At 42.0% G+C, this 27,325-nt stretch overlaps 1 protein-coding gene across 14 annotated transcripts in view; it reads left to right on the top strand.

Moving 5' to 3' along the window:
* The window catches only part of tjp1a (tight junction protein 1a), a 104,089-nt gene extending 77,394 nt beyond the window's left edge, over positions 1-26,695 (top strand). For 5 of the 14 annotated variants that reach the window (XM_079663677.1, XM_079663683.1, XM_079663689.1 and 2 more), the window contains 24 exons: positions 230-398; positions 578-710; positions 4,767-4,903; positions 5,236-5,341; positions 5,448-5,598; positions 7,746-7,854; positions 7,968-8,187; positions 9,143-9,327; positions 9,565-9,660; positions 10,631-10,657; positions 12,619-12,701; positions 13,296-13,506; positions 14,235-14,335; positions 14,586-14,933; positions 15,799-16,050; positions 17,185-18,012; positions 18,153-18,235; positions 18,374-18,550; positions 18,739-18,845; positions 18,980-19,206; positions 19,715-19,869; positions 19,953-20,173; positions 21,052-21,195; positions 24,977-26,695. In XM_079663677.1, the coding sequence (XP_079519803.1) occupies positions 230-398; positions 578-710; positions 4,767-4,903; positions 5,236-5,341; positions 5,448-5,598; positions 7,746-7,854; positions 7,968-8,187; positions 9,143-9,327; positions 9,565-9,660; positions 10,631-10,657; positions 12,619-12,701; positions 13,296-13,506; positions 14,235-14,335; positions 14,586-14,933; positions 15,799-16,050; positions 17,185-18,012; positions 18,153-18,235; positions 18,374-18,550; positions 18,739-18,845; positions 18,980-19,206; positions 19,715-19,869; positions 19,953-20,173; positions 21,052-21,195; positions 24,977-25,071 (4,365 nt within the window). In that variant the 3' untranslated portion in view covers positions 25,072-26,695. The remainder of the gene's footprint in view (positions 1-229; positions 399-577; positions 711-4,766; positions 4,904-5,235; positions 5,342-5,447; positions 5,599-7,745; positions 7,855-7,967; positions 8,188-9,142; positions 9,328-9,564; positions 9,661-10,630; positions 10,658-12,618; positions 12,702-13,295; positions 13,507-14,234; positions 14,336-14,585; positions 14,934-15,798; positions 16,051-17,184; positions 18,013-18,152; positions 18,236-18,373; positions 18,551-18,738; positions 18,846-18,979; positions 19,207-19,714; positions 19,870-19,952; positions 20,174-21,051; positions 21,196-24,976) is intronic. The other 9 variants (XM_079663685.1, XM_079663686.1, XM_079663680.1 and 6 more) reach the window with 7 other exon arrangements.
* The last annotated feature ends 630 nt before the right edge of the window (positions 26,696-27,325 follow it).

Genomic DNA, 27,325 nt, shown 5'->3' on the forward strand with positions numbered 1-27,325 from the left:
GGACTATGTGTGTCTCTGACGGCACTAAGTTAATTGTAATCTACCTAGACATCATTGTTGTCATTATGACAGAGAACTATTAACAATTCCTCTTTGCCTTGTACACACATCGCTCACACATCGCTCACACATCGCTCACACATCGCTCACATTGGGGGCTCTACAGAAGCATTGTGCAGTTACGATGACTTTGAGTTCTCATGTCAACCCTCTCCTCTTCCTCCTGTAGATCAATGGAACAGTTACAGAGAACCTTTCACTAATAGATGCCAAGAAGCTGATCGAGAGGTCAAAGGGCAAGTTGAAGATGGTGGTGCAGAGAGATGACCGAGCCACGCTGCTCAACATTCCCGACCTTGATGATAGCATCCCATCAGCCAATAATTCGGACAGAGACGGTGAGACTTGTTGGATGCATCTTATTGTATTTTTTTAACAAAAGACACATCTGTAGCAATGCAATGCCTGGGTGCATTTTAAAATAAGTTAAATAATGTGTTTTCCTGTCATTATAATTCTATATCTGGATTTGTGTCATTGATTAAATGCAAATACAAATTTCATGTTAATGTCATAGATATTTCAGAAATACATTCGCTGACATCAGAGCATTCCAATCGATCGCACGGACGAGGTCGCTCACGCTCGCCTGACCGGGCCGAGCCATCAGACCTTCCCCGTCACTCACCTCGGCAGATCAGCAATGGCAGGTAAGGGTAACACACACACACACACACACACACACACACACACACACACACACACACACACACACACACACACACACACACACACACACACACACACACACACACACACACACACACACACACACACACACACACACACACACACACACACACACACACACACACACACACACACACACACACACACACACACACACACACACACACACGTGCACACACACGTACACACACACACACACACACACACACACACACACACACACACACACACACACACACACACACACACACACACACTGACTGCAAATCAGGTGACAGGACACAGCTGTCACACATGCCACAGTCATACATCCAGAACCCCACAACTCCAACCTCATACATAATTATAGCACCTACGGGTTAGTGGGTGCTGCTGAGTAAGTACCTTTCACCACTAATGCATACATCAATAGATAAAGACATTGCATGCATAAACCATCACACTCCCTCCAGATCACTGAGTTCCAATAGAGGAGGGATAACTATCCGCCTCCTGGTGGATTGAGGTCTTATTTGTTGTAAGTTGTGGTTGTCTTAAATTGTGCAACACTAGTTTTATTTAATATTAAACTAAATGTACTCCTGTTGTAATTACTAATACAAAGGACCTTAACATTGTTACAATGAATCTTCATTTTGTAATGCAAGTACAATAGATGCAAGGCCCTTCCATAGCTACATCCTGCATATACTGTACACATGATGTGCTGTTGATTTAGATCATTGTAATGTCCATAATGTCTCTTTGTCTCCTCTTTTCTTACTGCCAGTTGGAGCTTCCAGTAAGTTTGTTCTCTCGTAGTTTAGTAGTGTCATAGCTCTTTGTAGCAGACGAGCGCATAGATGTCATAGGAGTGTTAGAGGAAGTCCTGCCAGTCACTATAGTTTCTCTCAGCTTAAGCATTGTATGCTAATAGGGCAACTAACCTTGGCAAACATGGGACAGGGCGAGGGACAAAGGCTTGGAACCTTTTTCAGCAGACCCATGGCTGCCATGAGAGAAGACTGAAGCTGTTGCTGGTTTCCGATCATAGTCAATGGCTCTGTGTTATGCTGTGAAGCAGGGGTTTCTGTTAAACCAGGGGCTCAAATCCCTGCAGCCTTTAAACACTAGTCCTGAGTTGAATCATCAGATTCTCTTAAAACCAGACCTCCATTTCATGATATTCATATTGGACTTGAGTTGCAGACAGAGCAGGCTGTCATACTCCAAAACAATGTGCTTTTGATAAAAATGTTTCTAACGAGTGCTATTTCACTTTTCAAACCTATGGCTTATCAAATAGTGGCTTTAAGTCTGTGATGTTGATGTGACCGAGGTCTGACCAAGTGAGATACGGGGGCCAAACCTGCTGTTAGTAACACATTCTCTTCCTGAAAGCCAAAGCGCCTCATTAGAACGAGTATACAAAAGTAACATCTAGCTGAAAACCTGTAGACCTATTTACATATAGTCAGTGTTTCCCACAGAATGCACCGCTCCTTATTCAATTGTGGCGGCCCGCCGCAAATGAATCAATGTATGGGAAACACTGCGAGTATACAAAAGTAACGTCTAGCTGAAAACCTGTAACCTATTTACATATAGTACTACCCATATAGCTGTGGAAGCTGCGTGATGTTTTGAACTACTCTGCTGCTAGTTTACTTTTCTAGCTTACTAGTTGCTTGTCAGTCATAACATACCGCTAGATTAACCTCCAGTGCCTTTTCCTTAGATATCACATTGTGTCAGAGTGTGTAACCTTGCTTGTTTTAATGCAGGTTCAGGGCAGGTTCACTGTTGAACAGATTCCTTCCAATGTAAGTGAATGCATCGCTCTGATACTAGGCCAGTGTGTGTTTGTTCTGAGTATTTATGTGATACTTCTCTTGCTCTTGCTCTTTCCCTGAACCCTCTTTTATATTTGTGCACCGCATCTCCTGTTTGTTCAGAAGCAGTCAAAGCAAATATTACGTCCTTTTATTTGTGTACACTACGGCACATTTAGTTTGACTGGTTTATCTGGTGAGCACGTGAGTTCTCCAGGAGGAGGAGTTACACCTGCCTCTCATGTGTTTGTGGTTGAAGAAGTTACTGAGGGAATACCAGTCTGACACTCACATCGCTGTAATGTCGGGGATGTTTTCATTATCTACCAGTTTAGGAGGGGAATTTGACATACTTCCCACAGTGCTTTGCCCCAAGCCAGATGGTTCGCTCAACCTGATTGGCTGTAGGGCTTAGAGGCATTATTCTCCCGACGCTGTAGAATGTTTTTGAATACAATATATTATCAAAAACGCCCTTCTCTCACAGTGTCTCTCAGTGAGCATTGCACATAGGATCTGTCTTTCTGGGAATTTAACTCACCATGGTTCAACTGACAGACAAGTATATGTGAGTATATATGCTTTATAATATGTTTTTTGTCTTATTATTGATATGTGATGTTGTTGTAATGTTAGTTTTCAACACTAGGATATTGCACATTTTGTCTGTTTTGCAAAGAGTTTCAGTTTATCTCGCCCATTTTGTTCTTTTAAACATTTTGGAGCTTGTTGATTGATAAAGAGTCTGCGACCGTTATGCAGTGTTGAGATTCTGCTGTGGCCGGACTCTGCTTTCCATAGTGTGTTGATGTCCATGCCTCCTTCACTTGTTTTGTCCCTCTCTTCCTTGCTTGCTCTTGCCTGTACCCACACTTTGAGAATGTGTAAAGGAGGGGATTGAACAAAGGCTTCTGTCAAATGGCGCTTGTCACTGTGAACCCTTATTTAGCGTCATTCTGAAGCAAAGAACAACAGATTGAGGCCACAACACACTCCTCTCCCTCTTTCTGTCCCTTGCTCTGTTGTCCCTCTCTTTTCCCCCCTCTCACACTCTCTTTCTCATTCATCCTTTACAAAAACACACTCTGTGATTCTCTCTATCTCTGCGATTACAATTCTGTCATATCTCTCATTTGCCCTTTTCTCTCCACAAAAACTTCCATAGAGAACTCTCTGATGCCGAGTCTGCTGACATTTAATTGCACGGAACATTTTGATGTGTAAAAGTGACTTTTAGTGAGAGAAGTTTTGGACCTAGAAAAGTCCATGCTGTGTTGACAAAATAGTGATAAAGTTCAGCAGCTGCAGATTTAAACCTTTGTGTGTAAAAATATATACATGTGCTGTTTTTGACTTTTACTGATTCACTATAGGGGACTTCAATGTACTGTGAACTTTCCTACACTCTATATTTTCACACTGTATGAGCAGAAGTGGGAGAATGGGAGAAGTTGCTCAGTCTGAGGCGGTGGCACAGCCTGCACCTTAACATTCTTCCACAAAAGCTCCTAAATGCAGCTCAAGTACTGTGCCAGCAGGCAGTCATGTGACCAGAATGGAATTCAACCATTGTTTTAAGCAGCAGAGCCCTTTCTTCTCCGATAGACTTAGCCTGCAAGTCTCTCTCTCTCTCTCTCTCTCTCTCACACGCACACACACATGCACCCAGTTTCCCCTTGTTTATTTGATCCAGGTTAAACAGGAACTTGGACATAAAAAGTATCCTTACTCAAGAGTTTATGTTGGAAGACTGGGTTTGATTTTTCTTTCTCGGGCTGTTTGCTTTTATTGGAATGGAAATCAATCTTCCAAAAGATGTTCTCTTAGATATTAAAACCCTGTCTGCTCCATCTCAGTTCCTGGTTGTGAACGTGCTTTGCCATTGACATACAGCATAGATTACAACATTAGACACACATCAAGGCACATCCTTCTTTTAATAGCTCATTGTCTTCACATTCAAAATCTGGTCCGCATGCTCCTTCACGTCATGTTATTTCCTTTTAGCGTTGTGTCTGTATTTCCCTGGTGATGTCAGCACAGGAACAAACGATATGAACACAACAACATTCTTACACACACTTCATCACACAGCAAAGATGTTGCAGGCATTTGAGGAACTCCTTAATGGAAACCATTTTCTTTTTTACAGCATTGACGATCCTATAGAACTGAATTTGTAATTGTTATTTTTGCCTTTTTCAGCCATCGGAGTCGAGATGAGGATCGCATCTCCAAACCAGGGTCCATGTCCACACTCGTCAAAAGTGATGATGGCGTCTTGTCTCAGGCCAGCGACCAGGCCAGCTCCAGAGATGACAAACTGTTACCTCCGCTGCCGGGTACAGAAACCCCTGCCCCCCCCCCCCCAGCCCTCAGTTTGAGGGATTAGTGTTGTTTCTCTTGGTTGTCTCAGCTTTCACCACCTTTCTATATTTGTACCCTTCATTGGGTTCTACTTGTATTTATTGTCATTGTGCAACGCAGGTTTACGCCACAAATACTGTTTTGGAAATTGTTTACAGATTGAGCTTTATTCTTTCACTTTTGCAATGACTTTTACTATAACCCAGCACTTGGATAGCAATTGTTACTTTACAAGTGTGTTAAAACCAATGCTGTTCCGCGAAGAGTGCAGGACTAAATAATAACTATGTTTGTATTTATGTTTCAGAACCAAAGCCAGTTTATGCACAGCCTGGGCAGCCTGACGTGGACCTGCCTGTCAGCCCCTCTGACGCCCCCGTGCCCAGCGCCGCTCATGATGAGAGCATCCTCAGGTCAATGTCCCAGATGCTCTCACTTTAGATTTCACTTCAAACCTGATCTATTGTTGATTTAATCCAGGGTGTGCTAACCTTTTTAATTCGATGTGTTGTCCTGCAGGCCGAGTATGAAACTGGTGAAGTTCAAGAAGGGAGAGAGTGTTGGTCTGCGGTTAGCAGGAGGAAACGACGTGGGAATCTTTGTTGCAGGTGTTCTGGAGGACAGTCCTGCAGCCAAGGAGGGGCTGGAGGAGGGAGACCAGATCCTCAGGGTACGCTAAACTCCATCTCTCAAACAAAACAGCTATTGTTTGCCTTTTCAAGTTGTGTGTGTGTGTGTGTGTGTGTGTGTGTGTGTGTGTGTGTGTGTGTGTGTGTGTGTGTGTGTGTGTGTGTGTGTGTGTGTGTGTGTGTGTGTGTGTGTGTGTGTGTGTGTGTGTGTGTGTGTGTGTGTGTGTGTGTGTGTGTGTGTGTGTGTGTGTGTGTGTGTGTGTGTGTGTGTGTGTGTGTGTGTGTGTGTGTGTGTGTGTGATAAGCTTCATTAGTGTTTGTGTATTTCATAGTGGAAGAATATCACAATGGCAGCAGTTAATTGGGTTTAAAGGAAAGTTCATCAGTTGTCGCTTAGAGTTAGTTAAAAATAACTGAACCCAGTTTAGTAAAAATAAATCTGGAACATTTAATTAAAGTTTATTTTCACAGCTGAAGTGAAACATTTCTAAAATTCTGTAAAAGCTATCCTTTAATTGCATCTGTCAAAGCGCTCTAATAGAAACTAAAAACTCCTCCGCCTACACTGTCATCAAATATGCCAGCCCTAGTTAAATACATTGACAGTGTTCGGGTAATAAGGAAGAATTCTGCTGCTACACACATATTACACGGTAACCATGGGTGTGTAAATGTGTTCTGTAATTTCCTCGTTTAACCAGAATTCCCTCAATAGCTCAATAGCTTAACTGTGGCTAAAGATCTACACCAGGTCCCGGGCGTTTTTTTGTTGTTGAAACTATTACCTTTGATTCTTTTTTTCTATTTCTCATGTATGAGTAAGAAGAACATCTGGTGTTATTGTGGGAATAGATGAGCAGTAGCAGCCCACACTAACTTAGCTAATCAGTGGTGAAGCTATGTGACCCAATGGCCACAATGGTTGTATTTCTGTGTGAAGAGATCTTGGGAATACAGCACAATGTATTCGTCAGTCCATGAGTCATTCCAGGCTGTGCCTCGTGTCAAAACCCCCCTTGTTTTCAATGTGAAGACACAATAGAGGTCGTTCTTGCACTCTGACCTCAGAACAGTTGAGTTTCTGTCTCACTGAACACTAGAGTAACATTGTTGATGCGATGATGGAAACCTCTTGATGTCAGAGATCCATTCTGACATGTTTGTACAACAACGCAGCATTTCACCTGCTTTGTATAATGCTGTGTAGCTCTGTAGTGTACTGCTCAGATGAGGCTGTATACGTAGCTACACATGTCATAAAGCTTTAAGGAGTGCTTTATTCTGACAGACTAAGCTGTTTGTTACTGTATCTCCTCCTGCTCTCAATGAGTGAATCTTGTGTTCCTTTAATTCCACAGCATAGATGTGTGTGTGTGTGTGTGTGTGTGTGTGTGTGTGTGTGTGTGTGTGTGTGTGTGTGTGTGTGTGTGTGTGTGTGTGTGTGTGTGTGTGTGTGTGTGTGTGTGTGTGTGTGTGTGTGTGTGTGTGTGTGTGTGTGTGTGTGTGTGTGTGTGTGTGTGTGTGTGTGTGTGTGTGTGTGTGTGTGTGTGTGTGTGTGTGTGTGTTCTCTCTGCACTGTACAAACAGACATTGGAGACTTCCAGGACATTGTTTTCCATCTTTAGATGGTTTCCCTTTGGTCACGGTGTGCTAGTGGAGATAAAGACGTCAAGCCCGTCTGTTTCTGGGAAGGATAAAGGTGTCTTTCTGAGGTTCAGTGATTCAGTCCATGTGTTTCTGGTTCCCCTGCTGCCCCTCAAGCAGAGTCAATAAACAGCAGTTATTGTGTTTAGGACAGCAGCAGGAGGTGAGGAGGAGGAGGAGGAGGAGGAGGCTGCTCCCTTGTAGGGGGAATACATCGGCCTGCTTCTGTTGGGACAACAAGTTTTTATTTTCCTGTGTTCCTATTCTGTGAGAAATCAAAAAACTATTCACTGCTAAAGTTTTTTTCTTTGGCAACTAATTAAAAAAAGGTAGCTGTTTAATGTGGAAAAACTGGGGGAGAGAATGATATCACTGAGCAGCTTTCAACCACTGTGAAGCATTTTACAGTTTTCTTCCAAACTTGGTAGGGTAAAGTTGGCATGCAATAACACAAGAATAAAAGTGTAATGTGCTTCTTCATATGATGGTCCATTAGTTATAATGCAAATGAATAACGTGTAGCTCTTCTGTTATGCATCTCAAGGTAAACAATGTGGACTTTGCTAACATAATCCGGGAGGAGGCTGTGCTGTTTCTGCTGGATCTCCCAAAAGGAGAGGAAGTGACTATATTGGCCCAGAAGAAGAAGGATGGTGAGTGGCCACAGTATTAGTGACGTTGTTAGTTGTGAAAGAATCACACATCAAAGGCAGAACATTTATAAGGTGGATTTAATCGTCTATGTCATTTTCTGCTCTCTCTTCAGTGTACCGCAGGATAGTGGAATCGGACGTGGGCGACTCCTTCTACATTCGGACCCATTTTGAATATGAAAAGGAGTCACCGTACGGGTTGAGCTTCAACAAGGGCGAGGTGTTCCGTGTAGTAGATACGCTCTACAACGGCAAACTAGGCTCCTGGCTGGCTATCCGTATTGGCAAGAACCATCAGGAAGTGGAGAGGGGAATCATCCCCAACAAGAACAGGTACAATACGCTTTAGGTCGCACCTTTAAATCCTGTAGAGCGTGTCCTGGCACTTTATGAATGGGCATGGGTGGAGGCACAGGAATAGATACACTCATCAGTGAGTAGCAAGGAAGGGTTCAGGAGCACATACAAATGATATTTTACACATTTATGATGATTTGTGGAAGTGTTTTAAAACTGGTCGTATTGAACGGATCCTGTATGTCAGGTTAATGCTTTTATAAGGACTAGTGTGTGAGGTGAAGGCTTTCTGTGTGTGTGAGGATATGAAGTATAGATCATCATGTCTCCCTGGATATTCTTTGAAAACAAAGTTCCTTAAAGTAACAGCAAGAACTCAAAAATATTCTTTTAAATGATGCAACGTTGCTCAATAATAATACAATCCAATAAACATGAGTTATTCTCCACGCTAGCCAATGTGTCAGGCCAGAGATTTCACTGCAGACTCTTGCCTTAGGTTCTATCAAACATGAACCAATTGGAGCAATGCTGAACTGTGTAAATAACACTTATCTGTGTTTAACATCTTGGGAAAATAACCAATGTAAAGTTCTGAGTTTACTGATATCATAATGCTGACCCTGCCATTCTGCTATTCACAGACAAATCATTAAGTTGTGTGATATTTTAGCTCTTTATGACGTGGCTATTGAGCTATAGATTAGATTGTACTAGCCCTCAAGACACAATATCAATTAGCCTAAATATATAATGGCTTTTAAGAATGTAGTCAGCATTTCTTTGGTCAATGATAGCAACTACTCAATAATCAGTCTGACAACCATTAACAATGCAGTCGTGTACAATGGTATATTTCATTGGCAGTATCTTGTCTAAACATTAGTCAGCCCAAAAAATAGTCTCAAAGTGGCCTTTATGGCAGTTTAACTGAATTTCACAGCTGACCCTACTCATACTGATACACCGTATTCATCATCTCTCTGTCCAGAGCGGAGCAGCTGTCCAGTGTGCAGTACACCCTCCCCAAAACGCCAGGAGGGGACAGGGCCGACTTCTGGAGATTCAGAGGACTGCGAAGCTCCAAGAGGAATTTGCGGAAGAGCAGGGAGGACCTGTCCGCCCAGCCCGTCCAGAGCAAGTTCCCTGCCTACGAGAGGGTGGTGCTGAGGGAAGGTAAGAGTACATCGTGGAAGACTTTAGGCGCACTCAACTCCCAAATCTTTTCAAACTTTAATTTAGGGAAAATTTACAAAAACACAAGAACCTTTACAGCCCTTTAACAAACCGATGTTTTTATACCTCTAAGCATTACAAAGTTACTCATTTGAACAACACTGATTGTGATGTGATCCAGATGTATGATGATGAAGTATTGTGAGTGTTCCATGATGCTGATTTGCTTGTGTGCAGCTGGGTTCCTGAGGCCTGTGGTTCTCTTTGGGCCAATCGCAGACGTGGCCAGAGAGAAACTGGCCAGGGAGGAGCCAGACATCTTTGAACTAGCAAGTAAGTGATAAAGTACACATCACCCTCTCTTCCAATGTTCATGTGTTGAAAAGGGTCCCACTTGTGTCTTACAAAGATAGGAGACCTCACTCTTAATGTACACATCACACATGTCTAAAGCTGAATGCTGTTTAACTTGTCAGCATTCAGCAAATGTTCACAGTAGTGGTCAGTATCTGATAAATATGCACCCCACATTTTTAATAGCAAACTGAGGTCTACACACCTCTGAGCAACCTTATGAAGTCTGGGAGATGTTGGAGATCAGAATAAGAAGGAGTAATTATAAACTGAATGATTGTAGGTGAACAAATACAGGAACAACAACGTACTGTTGAAAGTTGACTAATCGACTTGAAAATAAGTCATCCACCATAAAGAAAACAAAAAGATAGAGACTCATATCTCAAGAATTCTGAGTCGGATGAGACGAGGGGCCAGCACTTGTTATAAAAGTTACATTTTTTGTGTTTTTCCCCCATCTAGTCTTTAGTAATGCATAGACTGCTGTTGGCTGTTCAAATATTTAGTACAAAGTCAAGCAATTCTTTATTTTTTTAAGATGGCAATCTGCTTTACTCCAGAATATGCTACAAATACTACTAGTACATATTCCTTATTTATTTGAGTAGGTCAGGTTGGGTCTCCTGTGTCCTGCTATTTAAAACGTCTCTATTCCTTAATCTCTGTTTATTTTACACACTCCTCTACACACCACCCAGAGCCGCACACACTTTCTCCTCTCAGTCCTCATCCACTGCCTCTTACTTCATGACATTGCAACCCTCCTTAATGTATGGTATTTATTTCAACACTCAGTATTGAATTTCAATGACTTTAAGTGCACAGCCCCACAAGGCAGTGCAAGTACACACACATATTCAGCACTCACCCACAAACAGTGATTCCATTCATTGATGTGTATTCCCGCCACTCCAGTGATGTTTGTGTAACTGTACTTTCTTTTCAGAATCACAACAACAACAAGGAGGGGAAAGTATGTCACATAGTGCATCAACTTTTATTTGTTTCATTGATTTAGTGAATGAGAGATAATCTGGTGTTTGGTGGCTATCTAGATAGGCCTATAGAGGTTTAAACAATGCGCATGGGGGATTAGCACTTGATTTAGGAAGTCACATTTAGTCACTGCAATTGGTTATAACAATTACTTGTTTATATATTAACATGACTATAAAGTCAATTGCTGACCTGACACTGAATATATGCAATATCATACAGTTCATATATTATTCTTGGTGGAAAGAAATCTACAATTAATATTTTAAAAACTAAATAAAAATACATCTATTAAAGATTCTCAGCAGCATTAGCATGGATCACCTTTTGCACATCCTTACACACTTAGACATGTTCTACTTCTGATAATGTTTTGCTCCTTAGAGACTTACATATGCATTCTTTAAAGTAAACATGTTTCAAATGTATACTTATAAGAATGCAAAAGTAAGGCCTTAAGGAGCTGCTTGTTATTGTGTTATTACATGTTGATAATGGAAGGGACTGCCGTATCCTTTAATAGACACAGTAGTCATTTTAAAGTTAAAGTCGGTGTTATTCCCCTCTTAATGGCATCATGTAGGGAGACAACAACAACAACAACAACAACAACATCAACAACAACAAGGCAGCATGTAAAGCTCTGCGTTTAATTTGCAATAAAACCTGAGATGTGAGTTTTTGCTTTTTAACAGAATCATAACAAAATCATCAAATAATGTAAAATTGACTAAGAATGTTACGATTATCTGTAGTTCAAAATGTTTTGACATATCGTCATGCTTTTCATACTTATTATTTGCCAATGAAACGCTACATGCAATAATAATTACACATGATAATACACAGCATTTAGTATCTATAAAATAATCCAGTATCTCAGCAGTGGGATCAGAATATAACCTGTTTAGGAGTTTATATCCTGAAATAAGTCTGAGTACACTATGCATTCAGACACATTATCCATACAGTAAATATATTGGATATGAAGTTCATGCACATGCTGGAACAAAGGTGTATCAGAATGAAATGTGATTTTTACACTTACACTCCAGACTGCAATCAAACCACCACTTTAATGTTAATCTACAAAAGCACATTATACCAAGCTGACAGTGGTGTGTTTCTGTGCGTGTCTCTAATATGTTATCATAATGCAGTGATTGCATAAAAGCCCCTGAGTGTAAATGGAAGGACTTTTCAAAGATTGGTCTTTCAAATGTTGTGTATTCTCAGAAGTTGAATCCCAACACATTATTTTAACATTGCTGTACACGCTTGATTCTTGACTTGTTGCATGGATATATATCTGCCCTCTCTAAAATGTTAATAGCTGTGTAAGATCATAGATTGTATTAGAAATTAGAAATGTATTCTAGCCTGTGATGTGTTTGAGTTATTATTATTATTCTGCCCCCTGTTCACATATCTCCTCCTTCTGAACCTGTGTGTCTAGGCAGGAAACCATTGCTTATCTTTTTGTGAATCATAAACCCCTGTACACATCCTTGCCTAAATCCCTGAGGCTTACAATGACAGTGTATTCTCATTAATCCTGAAATGACCCTCATGCTCTTGTATGTGCATATTTCACCTCAGTGTTTCTCACATAACACATTTACGGAACAATAATGTACCGTTACATGCAGTTGCATTCATTTAACACTGAATTTAACTTCCCAACCCTAACCAAAATACAGAATGACTTTTGCATGAATTGGCTGCTCTCCTCATTTTTCTTTACTATCTAGCTTTTTTCACACACGTCCACTTGTCCTCTCCCATACGGAGATTTTGATTCAGTTTGTAACGGCTCTATTTATGGGAGTCGACAACTGCACGCTGCGAGGATGTCTAATTGGGGCACAGCTTGGTGTTATTGTGGTTCTCTCTTGTTGTTGACATGATGCAGTAACTCTGTCCATTTGTCTTCCGTAGAGAGTGAACCCAGGGATGCAGGAACCGACCAGAAGAACTCCGGCATCATTCGCCTGCACACTATCAAACAGATCATTGACCGGGTGAGAAACTAGATGACATGTAGAGACATGAACATCTTTTTACAGATTTGTTACGGTAGTGAAAAGATGGCTGCGAGCCACGATGATGTGCACAGCTCACTGCTGCCCTCTGGTGTCCGTACTGCGTCCCTGTGAACTATAGGGTTGCAGGTTCACTTTAAATACTAATCCAGGCTGGCTTCTTACAATGGTTCAAGATCTGAAGCACACAACATGTAAAAACATCTTTAGGTTTTTTTATTTATTTATTTATTAAGGAATGCAGATGTAACAGACAATACAACTATTTTTCACATTTCCTGGTTTTGGTTTTCTTATTACAGGAAATTGCACTACTCTTTTGTTACATATAAGAAAACAAACAGAATCCCCCCACCCTCACAAAAACTGGAACATTGGTCACATCATTGTATTGCTTTAACATCCTGATACATTTCACATGATATCGAGCAAAAAACACCACAAATGCAAAATAATCAAGATAAAATAATAGTATCTCTGATCGTCCTGTCCCTACATTTCAATAGAGGACGTGGTCACAAAATGGAAACAAACTCATTTATGTTTTTATTCTTTTTGTTTTTATGTTTTTAGGACAAGCATGCGGTGCTGGACATCACCCCTAACGCAGTGGACCGTCTGAACTACGCTCAGTGGTATCCCATTGTGGTGTTCCTCAACCCCGACACCAAGCAGGGCGTCAAGCACATGAGGACCCGCCTCTGCCCCGAGTCTCGGAAGAGCGCCAGGAAGCTCTTTGAGCGATCCCACAAATTAAGAAAGAACAACCACCACCTCTTCACCAGTGAGTCCAGCGGGAAAGAGGGGATGGGGGGTGGGGTAGCGGCTCCAAACAAAAGGAGGGGTGTGGTGGAGATTTCACAGCCAGCATTGACACTTTCAAAAGGCAGTTGACAATTGAGTGTCACAGCGTTAGAGGCTGAGGCTCCGCTGCCTGGCCCTATTCTGTCAGATTCCTAACAAACGCTGGTTCAGCACTGACCGTCACACAAGCGCACCCCCAGGGCCCATCCTCAAAATGTCTCTCTGTCAGGAGGGGTGGTGTGACCATGCCTTAGAAGCATCTGTGGGTGAAACAGATATTAGAGAATCCCTAGATAGTTTTCTTTAATGTGTTTTTAACATTAACTTCACATAATCAACTTTCCCATAACTATAATGCAACAAGCTGCAATGTAACCTCGACAACCATATCCTTGAAAGTTATTTTCAGATCCAAGTCTCATAATAATGTTATACTGTCTGTACTTTATATATAACTAGTGAAGAGAGAAAGCTGGGATATTTTTTATATTTGTCAAAAATACATTTACTAATTGACTTGGACCTGGAGAAACTGGGACATTTTATTGACCATAAAAGCACAATTTGTTTAGTGATCACTTTGATGAAGAAGATAATGGTGTACAGTTCATGTCTCAAATGAACTTTTAATTATGAAGCTGTTGTTGTACTTCATTGTCAATTGAAAATATGTTGAGAGATGTGTGTTTCTCCTCTGTCTGTATTCAGCTACCATTAACCTGAACAACATGAATGATGGTTGGTTTGGAGCTCTGAAGGAGATCATCCAGCAGCAGCAGAACCAGCTGGTGTGGGTTTCAGAGGGCAAGGTGAGACCAACACACACAAACCATGTAGACTGGAAATGTAGACAATTGTATTTCATTTACATAAAACTCAAAAACAAAACAGGATTTGCACCAAGCTGCTTCACAAAGACAGACGTATATGCATATGCTTACATATATGAGCAAAGACGCAAAATCAAATCTGTTTGTACACAGAAAAACATAGATATTTAAACTGTCAACAGACTCATTCTTGATGTGACCCCCTTTCTCTCTCTCCTTTTGTTTCCAGGCTGACGGGGCAGCGGAGGATGACCTGGATATCCATGACGACCGCCTGTCCTACCTGTCTGCACCAGGCAGCGAGTACTCCATGTACAGCACCGACAGCCGCCACACCTCTGACTACGAGGACACGGACACAGAGGGCGGGGCCTACACCGACCAGGAGCTGGACGAGACGCTGAACGACGACGTGGGTCCGCCCACCGAGCCGGCCATCACCCGCTCCTCCGAACCTGTCCGCGACGACCCCCCGGTGATCCAGGAGCCCCCCGGCTACGCCAGCTTCCACACCGTGCAGCCGACCCCCCTGAACCGCATCGACCCGGCAGGATTCAAGGCTCCGGTTCCGCAGCAGGTAGCGTTTCTGAGAGCCGCACGTGTTCCCTGTTGTCTGGAGGACGTGGTTTGCGTTAGAAGGGTTTTCTGGAGGCGCTATTGAAGGCACTTTTTCAATTTTACAGTTATTCTGTATCTACTGTTACCAAACAATATTAAAACTTCTGTGGTCAGGTATTTATCGCAATATATAAATATTATATATAATATATATACATCTATATTTATGATATTATTTATTTTATCTATTTGCCTATATGTGTTTGTAAATTGATCTTTGTTAGCGTGTGTTTTTTTATTTTTGAAAAGGAGATACGTTTTACTGTTACTATTGTATTCTGTATTACCACAAGATGTCTTATCGGTGTGACTGTTGCTTATGCCTCTGGGAAAAGAAACGTATGTTTGTCTGTACCACTACTCACCTATGTGCACTTCCTACCCTTGTTTTACCTGTGATCGGGACTGTGACGAAACAACAAGACAAAGTATTATGCGCATGTTGGAATTACCAGTGTTGATCCAGTGTACCTGTGAAATGTATTAATCAACACCCAATTGGCCGCTGTGACACCCAAATCGAAACGTTTGTCGTCTAATGATGTGTTAATGAACATAAAAGGGGTAAACAAAATAAGCCATTGTATTGTAACCGTAGAATTAAAATCGAATTAGTATACTCTAACAATGAAAACTTGTCCTGCTGCTAATTCCTAACTCTCGCATGACATTGGTTGACCTACAGCTATTGTTTAATGTGGAGGTGGGTGATTGGCAGATTGGTGTAAGTGATCAGCAGAGCGATATAGAATGCTGTAACGCTAGTAGCATTTGTTAGTATTGTGTCAGCACGTGTTATTAAACATTTCTGAACCACTTCACAGAAAGCAGAGGCCGCTGCCGTCCCTAGCGTCCCCCCGCAGCCTGAGCCCCTGGCTGAGACTTTGCCCCATGCTGTCGACGTTACTGTAAAAACTGTAAGGGGGGTGAGCCCTGACGAGGCTCCTGCAGCTCCTGTCAGCCCGCCAAGCCCCGACCCAGAGGCGGGCTCACTTAGGATGCCCACCCCTGAGCTAGCCCCTCAGAGCGTCTCACCAGAGCCTCTACATTCTGGACTGGCCGGTTCAGAAACAAAGGTATCCATGTTCCCCCCCCGGACACTCCGTGGCCCGGCTCGGCTCAGCCGCTCAGACCTCCTGCTGCTGCTGCTGCCTGTCCTCCTCTTCCTCCTCTGCTGCCACGCTTCTCTCTCTATCCTTCCGCCCTGCATGTCCGCTGACCAAAGTGCTGCCCAGAAGAGACAGAGATGTGTGTGTGTGGGCGTAATTGTGCGTTTATTTGTGTGTGCATGTGCCGGAGTAAATGCTGGTAAACAACAGTGGGCTTGGAGGTGAGGCTGCGCTGACATGCCTACATGTGGGGGAGCACAATCCTGACGCTCTCACTGTTGCTTATCCTCTCTGCATGGCTGCAATACGTTTGCCTTTATTCTCTGTTAACAACTCAACGTTGTGTTTTTTTATAAGTGCAGATGGTTTTCTTGTAAAAGTAACCATTCATTTTCCAACCATTTTTATATGTTTAGTTTTTTTCCTGCGGTTGAAATATAGCCATAGCCAAGAAACGGACATCATTGAAACAAAAATACTCTGGATGGATAATCAATGGTTACTTCTCAATTATCAGGACTTCTTTATGTTTTTTTTACAATGGGTATTTTCTTGTAATGTTATATATTATTGTGGATGTCTGATTTGCCTTTATAATAGCGCCAAGACAGTGGGTGACATTTTCACTTGTCTATGCAGTACCCCACATTATAAGTCAAATTATCGATAGACGTTCTATGACATAACTATCCTGCAAATCTTTTCAAATTCTGTCGGTTCTGACAAGTAAAATGCATCCCATTGTTTTGATGTGGTTCTGGACAACTTTTGTTTTTCCTTGTTTATTTAACTGTAGTGTTTAATTTGGAGCTGCAGTGGTACATTGTGATGTGTTTACGCTGCATTGGGTGTTTGGCTGTGCTGCGATTTCTATTTAATCTTGTGTATTACCTGACCAGTAACCCCTCCCTCTCAGTTTCTCTATTTCAGGTCTTTCCCTTCTTGTTTCTTCTTCTGCACTTAATTTCAGCAAAAATTATTTTAATATTCTCCTTTTCTTTAACCGATTTTGTATGTCGGCTTATTTCATACTACACATTTGATGTATTAGGATGCTGTGCTGTTGTTAACTTTATTCATTGTGTTTCATTTGTTTGGTAGATGTACCAGAAGGATCCATACATCCCAGACAACACAGGAAGAATCGGTCACAGCATGAAGCCTGTGACTTACAACCCTCAGCAGGGATATCACCCCGACCAGCAGCCATACAGAGATTACGACCATCCCCCCAGCCGGTATGATGTCAGCAGCAGTGGAGTCAGCAGCGGAGGGGGCTTCCCAGAACCAAAGCACCGAAACAACTATGACTCTAACCTGCCCTACGAGAACAGTGTGCCTCACTACGACCAGCAACAGTGGAACCCGTACAACCAGCCGCTCCCTACTGCCAACTCCCAGGGCTACGACCCCCGCCTGCCATACGGGGACAGCCCTGACCCCCAGTACAACCCCCCTCTCCGCTACGACGAGCCCCCGCCTCAGCAGGGATTTGACGGGCGGCCTCGCTACGGCAAACCGACCGGTCCAGCTCCTGTCCGTTATGATGACCCCCCACCCCCTATTTCGGGGTCCGACATGCACTACGACCAGGATTCTCACCTGAACGCGTACCCCTCGGCTGCCCACTCCCCGGACCCCACTGCCCAGCGGCCGGCTTATAACCCGGGACCAACAGCACAACAGCAGAGCTACAAACCTCAGCAGTATGACCCCGTTCCTGTGAACTCTGCAAGCAGCCCCACACCCCCTCCCAAAGCAGAGGCCCCGTCACCCTCGCCTGCCGATCCTCCGAATCCTTTCCCCGTCAGAGATCTGCAAGACGAACCCGCCGCCCGGGCACAGTCGGTCCTGACGAGAGTCAAGATGTTTGAGAACAAGCGCTCCGTGTCGGTGGACAGAGTGGCAGTAGAGTCTTCTGGGAACAAGGTAAACTGTTTTGCAGTTCAATTATAAAATATAGCAGTTGTTACTAGTGGGCTTAAATTGTGCATTTGTTCTTTATCTTTGAAGTGGACATTCCTCATTTGTTATCCTACTGATACGGTTCATTGCTTTTGCTATTGCAGGCAGCCGATGTACCTTTGAAAGCAGGTGGAGTCATCCCAAAAGCAAATTCTCTGAGCAACCTGGATCAAGAGAAGACCTTTAGGTAAGCTTGCCTAAATGCAACTGTAATAAGTCACTTTCATTTCACACCATTGACCTTTAGTCATTGTAATATCTTCTCCTCCTGCTCTGCTCTCACCATCTCAGCCTGTGTTGAACCGTGTTGATTCTCTTATCCCAGAGCCCCAGGGCCTCAGCAGCCTCCATCCATGGTCGCTGATGACATCGTGCGCTCCAACCATTACAACCCAGACGAGGACGAGGACTACTACAGGAAACAGCTGTCGTATTTTGACAGGCTCCAGACCGGTCCTAACAAAGCCCAGCCACAAGCACAAACAAATAACAACTACTCCAGGTGATGCTCAGCCACATCCACATTCCCACACATATAATATTCTAATGAAACATCGTTGGCTTTATCTTCTTAGATTCAATTATCATGCCTTTTCCTTAAATGATCACATGCTTTATGCTTTTCTGATGAATGTCTTTGTTCCTTTTTACTTTATATCTTGTACTGATGGTTTTGGTCATGTGATATAGGACGGAGTCAGTGGAGAAACCAAGTCCAGTGGAGAAGAAATACGAACCAATTCCCCAAGTGACGCCTACTCTGCCTCCCGCCACACTGCCCAAACCCGCACCTGAAGGTAAACATGTTCTGCCTTCTGTCAAAGCAGAGAGGGATTAGAGTATTATCCAATATTGTAATCACATGAAGATCTATCTGTGTACTGAGAGACGCTGCAGAGCTCTTTGTCTGACCCTCGTGTCTCTCCCACAGCCAACACTGTGCAGGCCAACTTCCTGCCTCAGAAGAGCTTCCCTGAGAAGTCTCCGGTTAACGGCACAAGTGAACATCCTCCAAAAACGGCTCCACCAGCAACCAGCTACAACCGCTACACTCCCAAGCCCTACACCACGTCTGCCAAGCCTTTTGCGCGCATGTTCGACAGTCCTAAGTTCAACCACAACCTCCTGCCCAACGACAAGCCGGAGACCGCTCCCAAGGTAGGGAGAGGAGCATTTCAGTGCAGCATTCTAAAGATGGTCAAATAAGTGATGAAGCAAAGGGGGGGGGGGGGGGGGATATAAGATATGTAGCACTCAGATCTAATACTGACTTATCTGCATATTCAGTTATTTTTACAATTCTTCACATGCATTTATCTATGTGGAATTCACTTTTTTTTTAAACTTAAATGTTATCACAATTTGTAATTCCATTGTAATAACTGATAAACAAGGGATAGTAGCCAAAAGGATTTATTTTTAAATTATTGGAATTGTTAGCAATCTGAAGCAGGAAGTAGTTTGCCTTCTCTTTCCTCCTGTGTCAATTCTTCATCGTTGGGAGTTACGCACATATCTTACCCGTTTTCTACCGAGTATGCTGGGTTCACAATAAGAAACTATTACTCATTTGATTGTTGTTGTCTTTCATAAATAACCCAAGCTCTTCATCTAGTTGCTCTTTTTACCTCCAGTCTAACACATAACCCTCTTGTATTTACCACAGGGCCAGAACTCTAGCACTGTAAAGCCTCAGACCCCCCCCCAGCCCCAGAACATAGACCATGACAGCGGCCTGGACACTTTCACGCGCACTATGGACCACCGCTCCAAAAACCAGCACAACAACATCAACGCTGTGCCCAAGGCCATCCCTGTGAGGTAAGAGTCTCCGTCCCACTGCAGATCAAATGACTTTGTGTTGGATATGAGAGTGTGAAATGAAAGGTATATCCGCCCTTTAGCCCCAGTGCCCTTGACGATGATGAGGATGAAGACGAGGGCCACACTGTGGTGGCAACAGCACGAGGTATCTTCAACTCTAACGGAGGCGTCCTGAGCTCCATCGAGACAGGGGTTAGCATTATTATCCCGCAGGGCGCCATCCCTGAAGGCGTGGAGCAGGAGATCTACTTCAAGGTCTGCAGGGACAACAGCATCCTGCCGCCACTCGACAAGGAGAAAGGTAATCAATGAGGAAAGGATAAAGAAGGACTTTTCTTGGGCCACTGAATTATCTTTGCTTTTTGAAACCAATATTTTAAAGGTCACTTATGATGCATAATCCTCTTTTTAATGTCTTTTACATAAACATGTGTCCCCTCTGTGTAAAGAGAACCTGAAAGTTTCAGGAAAAAAGATTCTCTCACTTTTTGTCCTGATCCATTTATATAAAAACCTGAAATGTCTGAAAATGAGCTGATCAGATTTAGGCCACTTTATGATGTCATAACGATTTTTTTGGCTTGTGTAACCATTAGCCAATCACCAACCAAGGTAACCCCCCCCCCCCCACCTTATCACCTGAATCTCCTCCTAGAGCACCATTGAGTTCTTTCTAACCAAATATCTCTCAGAGGGCCGTGGGGAGTGGCTCCTTATTTTCATCTAAAGTAACAGACAGAGAATCAGCACTTTTGAAACAGGGCTGAGACAGAGGGGATTATGGGTAATGTTTCAATGCATGATCTGTTGGAGCCAAAGACTTCAGAGACATGTTTTGTATATATCTGAGACCTATAATATATTGATGAAAAACAGTATAATAGGGGACCTTTTAAAGTTGATCTGCTTGTGCTAACCAACAGCTCGTAGACATTCCCAGTGATACGAAGCCTACCAGCACTGTTGGGGGGGGGTAGAAATTGCATTTATAATAATAATAATAATACATGGGATTTCTATAGCGCTTATGCTAATGCTCAAAGACGCTTTACATCAAATCAGAACAGAAACGGGACAAAGAAGAAAAAGAACATGAACAGTAGTCCTAATCCAAGTGCATTTGAGACCTGCTTATGTGTGTTAACTTTAATGGTCTTGAATGTGTGTTTGTGTTCCCAGGAGAGACCCTGCTCAGCCCTCTGGTGATGTGTGGACCTCACGGCCTCAAGTTCTTGAAGCCCGTGGAGCTGCGCTTACCTCACTGTGCGTCTATGACCCCTGATGGTTGGTCTTTTGCTCTAAAATCCTCCGACTCCTCGTCGGGTATGCTGTGCTCTCTCTGTTCTTCTGGGGTCGTTTGGGCTGGCTGTGTGACAATTTTTGGGTTGTGGGTCACTGTTTAATTATTATTTGTAGATTTTACCCCTACTTTTGGTTCTCTTCATTAAAAAAAAATCTACATTTTGGTCACTCTAAACATCTGAGAACCAATCTAGAGGCAAAATCTTTTTTTCATAATTGACTGCTTTAGTTGATTCATTTTTTCATCATTCACACTAGTTAACTCACAATCACTGTATCACTGGTTTTCTTCATTTGGTGTCCTGATCTCGGTCTCCTCATTGCTTTGACATGCTTTAAATGCAGTATTTCACTCTTGTTTCTCACTTCTTTAATCATTTTAACAAGTTTCTCTAAATTCACTTAACATTCATGCATCAAACACTTGGCTGTATAATCATTTGTTCATCAGGTAGAAGTGTAATGCATGCTGCTCTGAGTGATCATTCTCACATAGCCACCCAAATCCCGACCTGAAGAACAGCTTTTATAGATCCTCCAGGAAACTGAAACACTGTCATGACTCATGACCAATAATGCCTGTATTGTATCCTTCAAAACTGTGAAACGTCAAAATATAGCTCTCTAAATGTAGCTTCCATCTTCCTTAGTGTTCCCATTATTCAAGGTTGCTTTCAGGTGACTCAAACATTAATGTTTTTGTAAATGCATCCTTAAGACTGGCTTCAGTCTTGGATTGGAAAACAGGGAAGTGGGCTGCAGGAGAGGATTCAGACAAATGCACATATTGAGCTGTAAACCCTCCATCAGTAAATGGTTATCTTGCTGTTTACACTTTATCATTTACTCAAAAATGTAAATCTAATATCTGTTTTTGAGATTTGATAAAGTACAGTATAAAATATGTCATCCATCTAATAAAGAATTGCCTCCAAAGGTCCAAAACCACAGAACAGAATACTGTCTGTGAAGTCGATATTTATATTTAGACTTGAAATGATCAGCAATGTATGGACAAATTGCACAGATCATTATAATGAGAGTCAGAACCAAGATAAACCCTTTCAAATATATCATCATGTTCTAGTGTGTCATGTGACTGAGAAAACAGACATTAGGGAAATAACCCTGGTTCAGTTGAGCTCCTGCTGTGAAAGTATTCAAACTAAATCAAATATCTAATTCCCCCTCTCCCCTTTCTTAACAAAGTCGCTCTCTTCTTCCAAAGCAGTGGTGATGTTGGCAGTGGTCGAGATTAGCTGTTAATTAGCCTCATTTTAAGGATGAGACTTTCAGGGCTGAATGACATGTGAGCTCACTCTGTTGTCCCGCTGAATTGTGGGAGGATTATCGGCCTGCGTCGTAATCCTCTTATTGTGAAGCAAGGCCACTCTCTGGCCTCCTCCTGCCCTTCTCTGCTTTCCTTCTCACTCTGCTTCTCTCTATAAACAACTCTCTGCTCCTTCCTCCCTTCTATGGATACTGTGTTATTCTGTCGATGATCACTTCATATACGTAAAGGCTGAAATGAGATACTGTCAAATAACTGTTAACGTTGAACGCCCTACAGTACCATCAAGTGATGTCCAAATACCTGATATTCTATGCAGTCTTTTGGGTTTGACCATGTGTGGAGATAATGTTTTGATAAGTGTGGTGCCTGTTTCTGTCATACGTATTGATCCCCTGGGCTGGTGGGTAGGTTTGTATTCCATGCTCTATTTCCACATTCCCAGGACGCCCAAAAAACAAACTGGCAGGTAATGTGATACAAATTGCTGCCGTCTGTTTCACTCATCCTCCGGTAGTATTGTCATCCCACAAACTTATGCTTCAGCAGGAGGCAAAGTCTACCACCCGATGCACAGGAAGCATCGCTATGAACGACGCAGGTTTTATTGAAACTGAACGGCTTTGAAAATGTAGCTTTAGTCTTTATCGGTGACCTTAAAGCTCAATTTACTGGACAAGTTCAGGAGCTTTCAGACGCTTTTTGTGGTCTTAACCTTCAGATGGGGCAAACTCTTATCTGCTCATAAAGGTCACAAGATACGGCTGAACGCTTCAGAAAATGTAATTATGTGGACCTCGCACTAAGCCTTGAGAATACACTAGCGTAAAAACTGTTAGTTGATTAGTTGATGGGTAGTCGGGAAATGATTCAGCAACTACTTTGGCAAATGATGAATCTATTCCTCAATTCTGAAGCAGTCTCTGATTTGCTGCTTTACACTGTTAACATATACACTGAACACAAGTGGGTGGATTTGGACAATAGGAAATGTGAACATGGCAACAATAGAAACTGGTAAATATTTGAACGTCCAAATGATTAACTTCAAGAAGATTAATCAATAGCTAAAATGACGGTAAGTTGAACCTTTAGTATACACACGATGCGGTTTGGGAAGCCACGCTAAACATGAACACTTCACAGGGTTCCTTTTAAAGTCTTCATAGTTATTATAGTCCGGACTGTTTTTAATATACTGACTTGTGACCTTTTGTTTGAATGTTATGTGAGCAAAAGTTATCCGAAAAAGATTCCCAACTACTCTTTCAGATTTCCCCTGAGTTATTGCTGACATTTTCAACAATGCTGAATGAAAGTCTCCTTTGACTTTCGATTACCGCTCTGACAACTTTACATGTGACCTGTGCTCTCCTCGCCTCAGGAACCAAAGGACAGTCCCACTTATTCGTGTTAGGTGCTGCTTCACAGGCAGACATCAAAGAAATGATAAGGCACAAGCAGCTGGTTATTTGAAGTTCTGAAGATTAGCGCTTTGGCACACCGCCTCCTTCAAGATAAAAGAAAAGACTCTTGATTAGTGTCTCGGCTACTTTACCTCTCTCGTAGAGGCTGTGAGACTCTAAAGGCAGGCTGGCAGTGAGTCGTTTTGTTTTTCATTGAGCCAGCATCCAGTACAGCTCAAAAGAAAAGCTACACCAGAGGCGGGAGCAAAGGATGTTTGCAGACAAGGTTATTTCTAAAGTGTAGTTGTTTTAGAGTTGATCTAAGAAGGAAACAAAGTCGAGTTAGCTTCACATCACGAAAGAGATGTCAGCAAACAGGGTCAGGCTCCCTCTCTGTCCCGATGAATCAGTAACGCTGCACTAAACCTCTGACTGCATTTATATAGCAATTGTATTTTCACAAGGGATCAAACGTTCAACTCTGTTACAACAAACCTAGAAGGAAAAAGGAAATGAGTTATGAGAGTCCAACAGTATGAGCCTGCTATTGAACCCACTGCCAAGAAGGCAGTGACTAAACACTGATCTTTGAGCTGATAACAAAGAGTCTTGATAAGTTTCAGGTTGAAGAGAGTCCTCTGCTCACATGTACCTCTTCATTAGGACCCAGAGTTTAGTGCTAGAGTCACAGTCAGTGTTTATATGGTCACTTTGAGCGTACACGGTATCGATGGGGCGGTGCCGAGCTGGCTCTGCTTACTCTGATTGATTAGACGAACGCTCCTCTTGGCACAGACCTGTATGTTTATAATTGTAATTAAACTCAGACCTCACAGTAACGGAGGCTTAATTTGAGGCCGGCAAGAGGCCATGGACATTCAATAAAAATATGAAATCACTTTGACTTGCTCTCATAGGCCACAAAGCCATGTGAGATTACCTCACATGGCTCGGAGACGATAGATACGACCAAGCCCAGTGCCGTACAATAGATTTGTCAGATAATAGTGCTTGTGAAATGCGTTACAGCTCATTTTTTGCAAAAGCAGCTGTTATAACTCATCGCCCCCCCCCCCCCCCCCCCCCCCCATCTGTCTGTCCACAGGTGACCCAAAAAGCTGGCAGAACAAGTCTCTCCCCGGAGACCCCAACTACCTGGTGGGAGCCAACTGTGTCTCTGTGCTCATCGACCACTTTTAAGGACGGACCATCAGCTGTGATGTTACTGAATGTGGAACCATGGGGATAAATAGAAGAGGATGGACACACACACAAAACACACACACACACACACACACACACACACACACACTGACAGATGCACTCCCAACACACACACACTACATCATGGAGTATGAAGAAGACCCAGTGCTGTTTACTGCACACACGGATGAAGGCGAGACACTGATGATCGTTACAAGCTGTTCTTTAAACTCCCCCCCCCCCCCTCCCCCAGTTATGAAGTTTTGATGTGAAATGAAACCATGGATGCATGCCACCGAGGATTGACACTATAAAGTGATGTTTAATGTAATTTGTACATGAATATAGTTGGATGACTTTTGAGGCAGCATACATGCCTCAAACATCTGTGTTGGTATATTTATGCTATATATGCATACAGTATATATAGTACTCTAGAGAAGATACACAAAACAAATGTACTCGTAAATTCAATTACCAGTCAACATCTTTATTTTCAGTTCAGGTGACTAAATACAAACATGTATCTCCATGTTTTTTTCACACTAAGGAAATGTAATGAAGGTTTGAGACGTGAAGTTAAGAGGTATCTGGAAAGAAACCCAAGCAGCACACTTTGCAGAGACGTTCTTCCTTTACGCTTCCTTTTTCTACAGTGATATCTTGTAGCTGAACTTCCTACAGAGAACCACGTCTCTCCTTCCAGCCTGAGGGAGATCTATGCATGTTCTTTACTCAGGTCCAGTAACCTCCTCATAGCAATCTCTCTCTTTCTAGCTCTTCTCCTTTTCCTTCTTCTCTCTGTGCGCTCTTGCACTCACACACAAATAAGCAGTGATGCCTTATCTGCAGATTATTCACTTTTCATTCAGAGAAAAAACCAACATAAGTTATGATAAATTATGGTATACTGTCATTTGTTTTGCCATTCGTCTGTGAGCCCACTGTATAAATGAACTTGGGATTTAGCACACAATAACAGTTTATAAAGGATAACAAAGGTATGCTCTTCTTTTATCTGCTATGCATTACTTAAAAAAGAAAAAAACCTGAAAAGAAGTGGCTGTAAATAAAACTAGCATATTGCCTTGTTTCTTTTGTTTGTAAATGAACTTTTTGTATGTCTTTCTTTTTTGTATAAAACTTAGAGAAAACATGTTTTTAAAAGTGGAAGAAAGTAAACGTGGTAATCTTTGTATTCTGGATATACCCTCGAGCCTTGGAACTTGTAACCTAACAATAATACATCACGTCTTTTCTACCAATATATTCACATTATGTTAAGGTCACACACAAAAAAGGTATTTTTACGGCTCTTTAAAGGACCAGAAAAGAGCTTGGGCTAAAATACATTTAAAACTTGTTCTTTTAAAAAGGGTGTGCTCTCAAAGTGCCCCCCTCTCTGATTTGTGATACTGGATGCTGTATCGTGTGCCCTTAAATGTATTTTTGTACTAATAGACGATATATGATGTATGGCACACCAGTACCATTTTTATTTTAGCTATAACACGGCTTTAATTGGATATTAGCTCTTCACGTGTGGCTGACTTTTTTTTCCCTCTGCAACACAATTTTAAGTATACCACTGTATTAATAAATAAAATCATTTTTAAAGTAACTGTTTGTAAGGATGTTTTGATTTGATGATGATGGATGTTTTCTTTACTTTCACCTCAGCTGATACACATAAGTTATTCAGGATTGCAATGAAACAAACATTTAACAGTATATTTGTATTATTTTTAGAAGAAAAATATTGCTTGTTTATCAATAAAATATCAGAATATAGTGAAGTGTTCAAAATAATTATCCAGGTGAATGTAAAATTACATGTTTGGACCATAAACTCAAACATGTCCAGTTTAATGCTCCATAAGAATAAATAACAAATTCCTCTTTAAAGAGCTTGAGTCAGTACATGTTTTTAATAATTGAAGATGTCATTTTGTTATTTAACTCATTTTTTTTTTTTTTATCTAGATGTTTAGCTGTATATAATTTCATTAATGGACATCATGCTCAGGTTTCACAGCTAGGTGGTGCAGTTTAGCTCTGCATGAGTGCTTCACAAGGTCAGAAATACAGAAGTCCTTCAGATGTGATTTTAATGTATTTCAATATTTCTCTAATTTTAGTCTCTACGGCCTGCTGTGATAAAAGGAATTTGATGTTGAAAGAAAAGCAACATATTTGAGTGATAAAAAGCCTTAAGCAATTATTTTAAAAACGACACAGTCCCTATCAATGT

Source organism: Notothenia rossii (genome assembly GCF_949606895.1).
Source record: "Notothenia rossii genome assembly, chromosome: 2".
NCBI classification, from domain to species: Eukaryota; Metazoa; Chordata; class Actinopteri; order Perciformes; family Nototheniidae; genus Notothenia; species Notothenia rossii.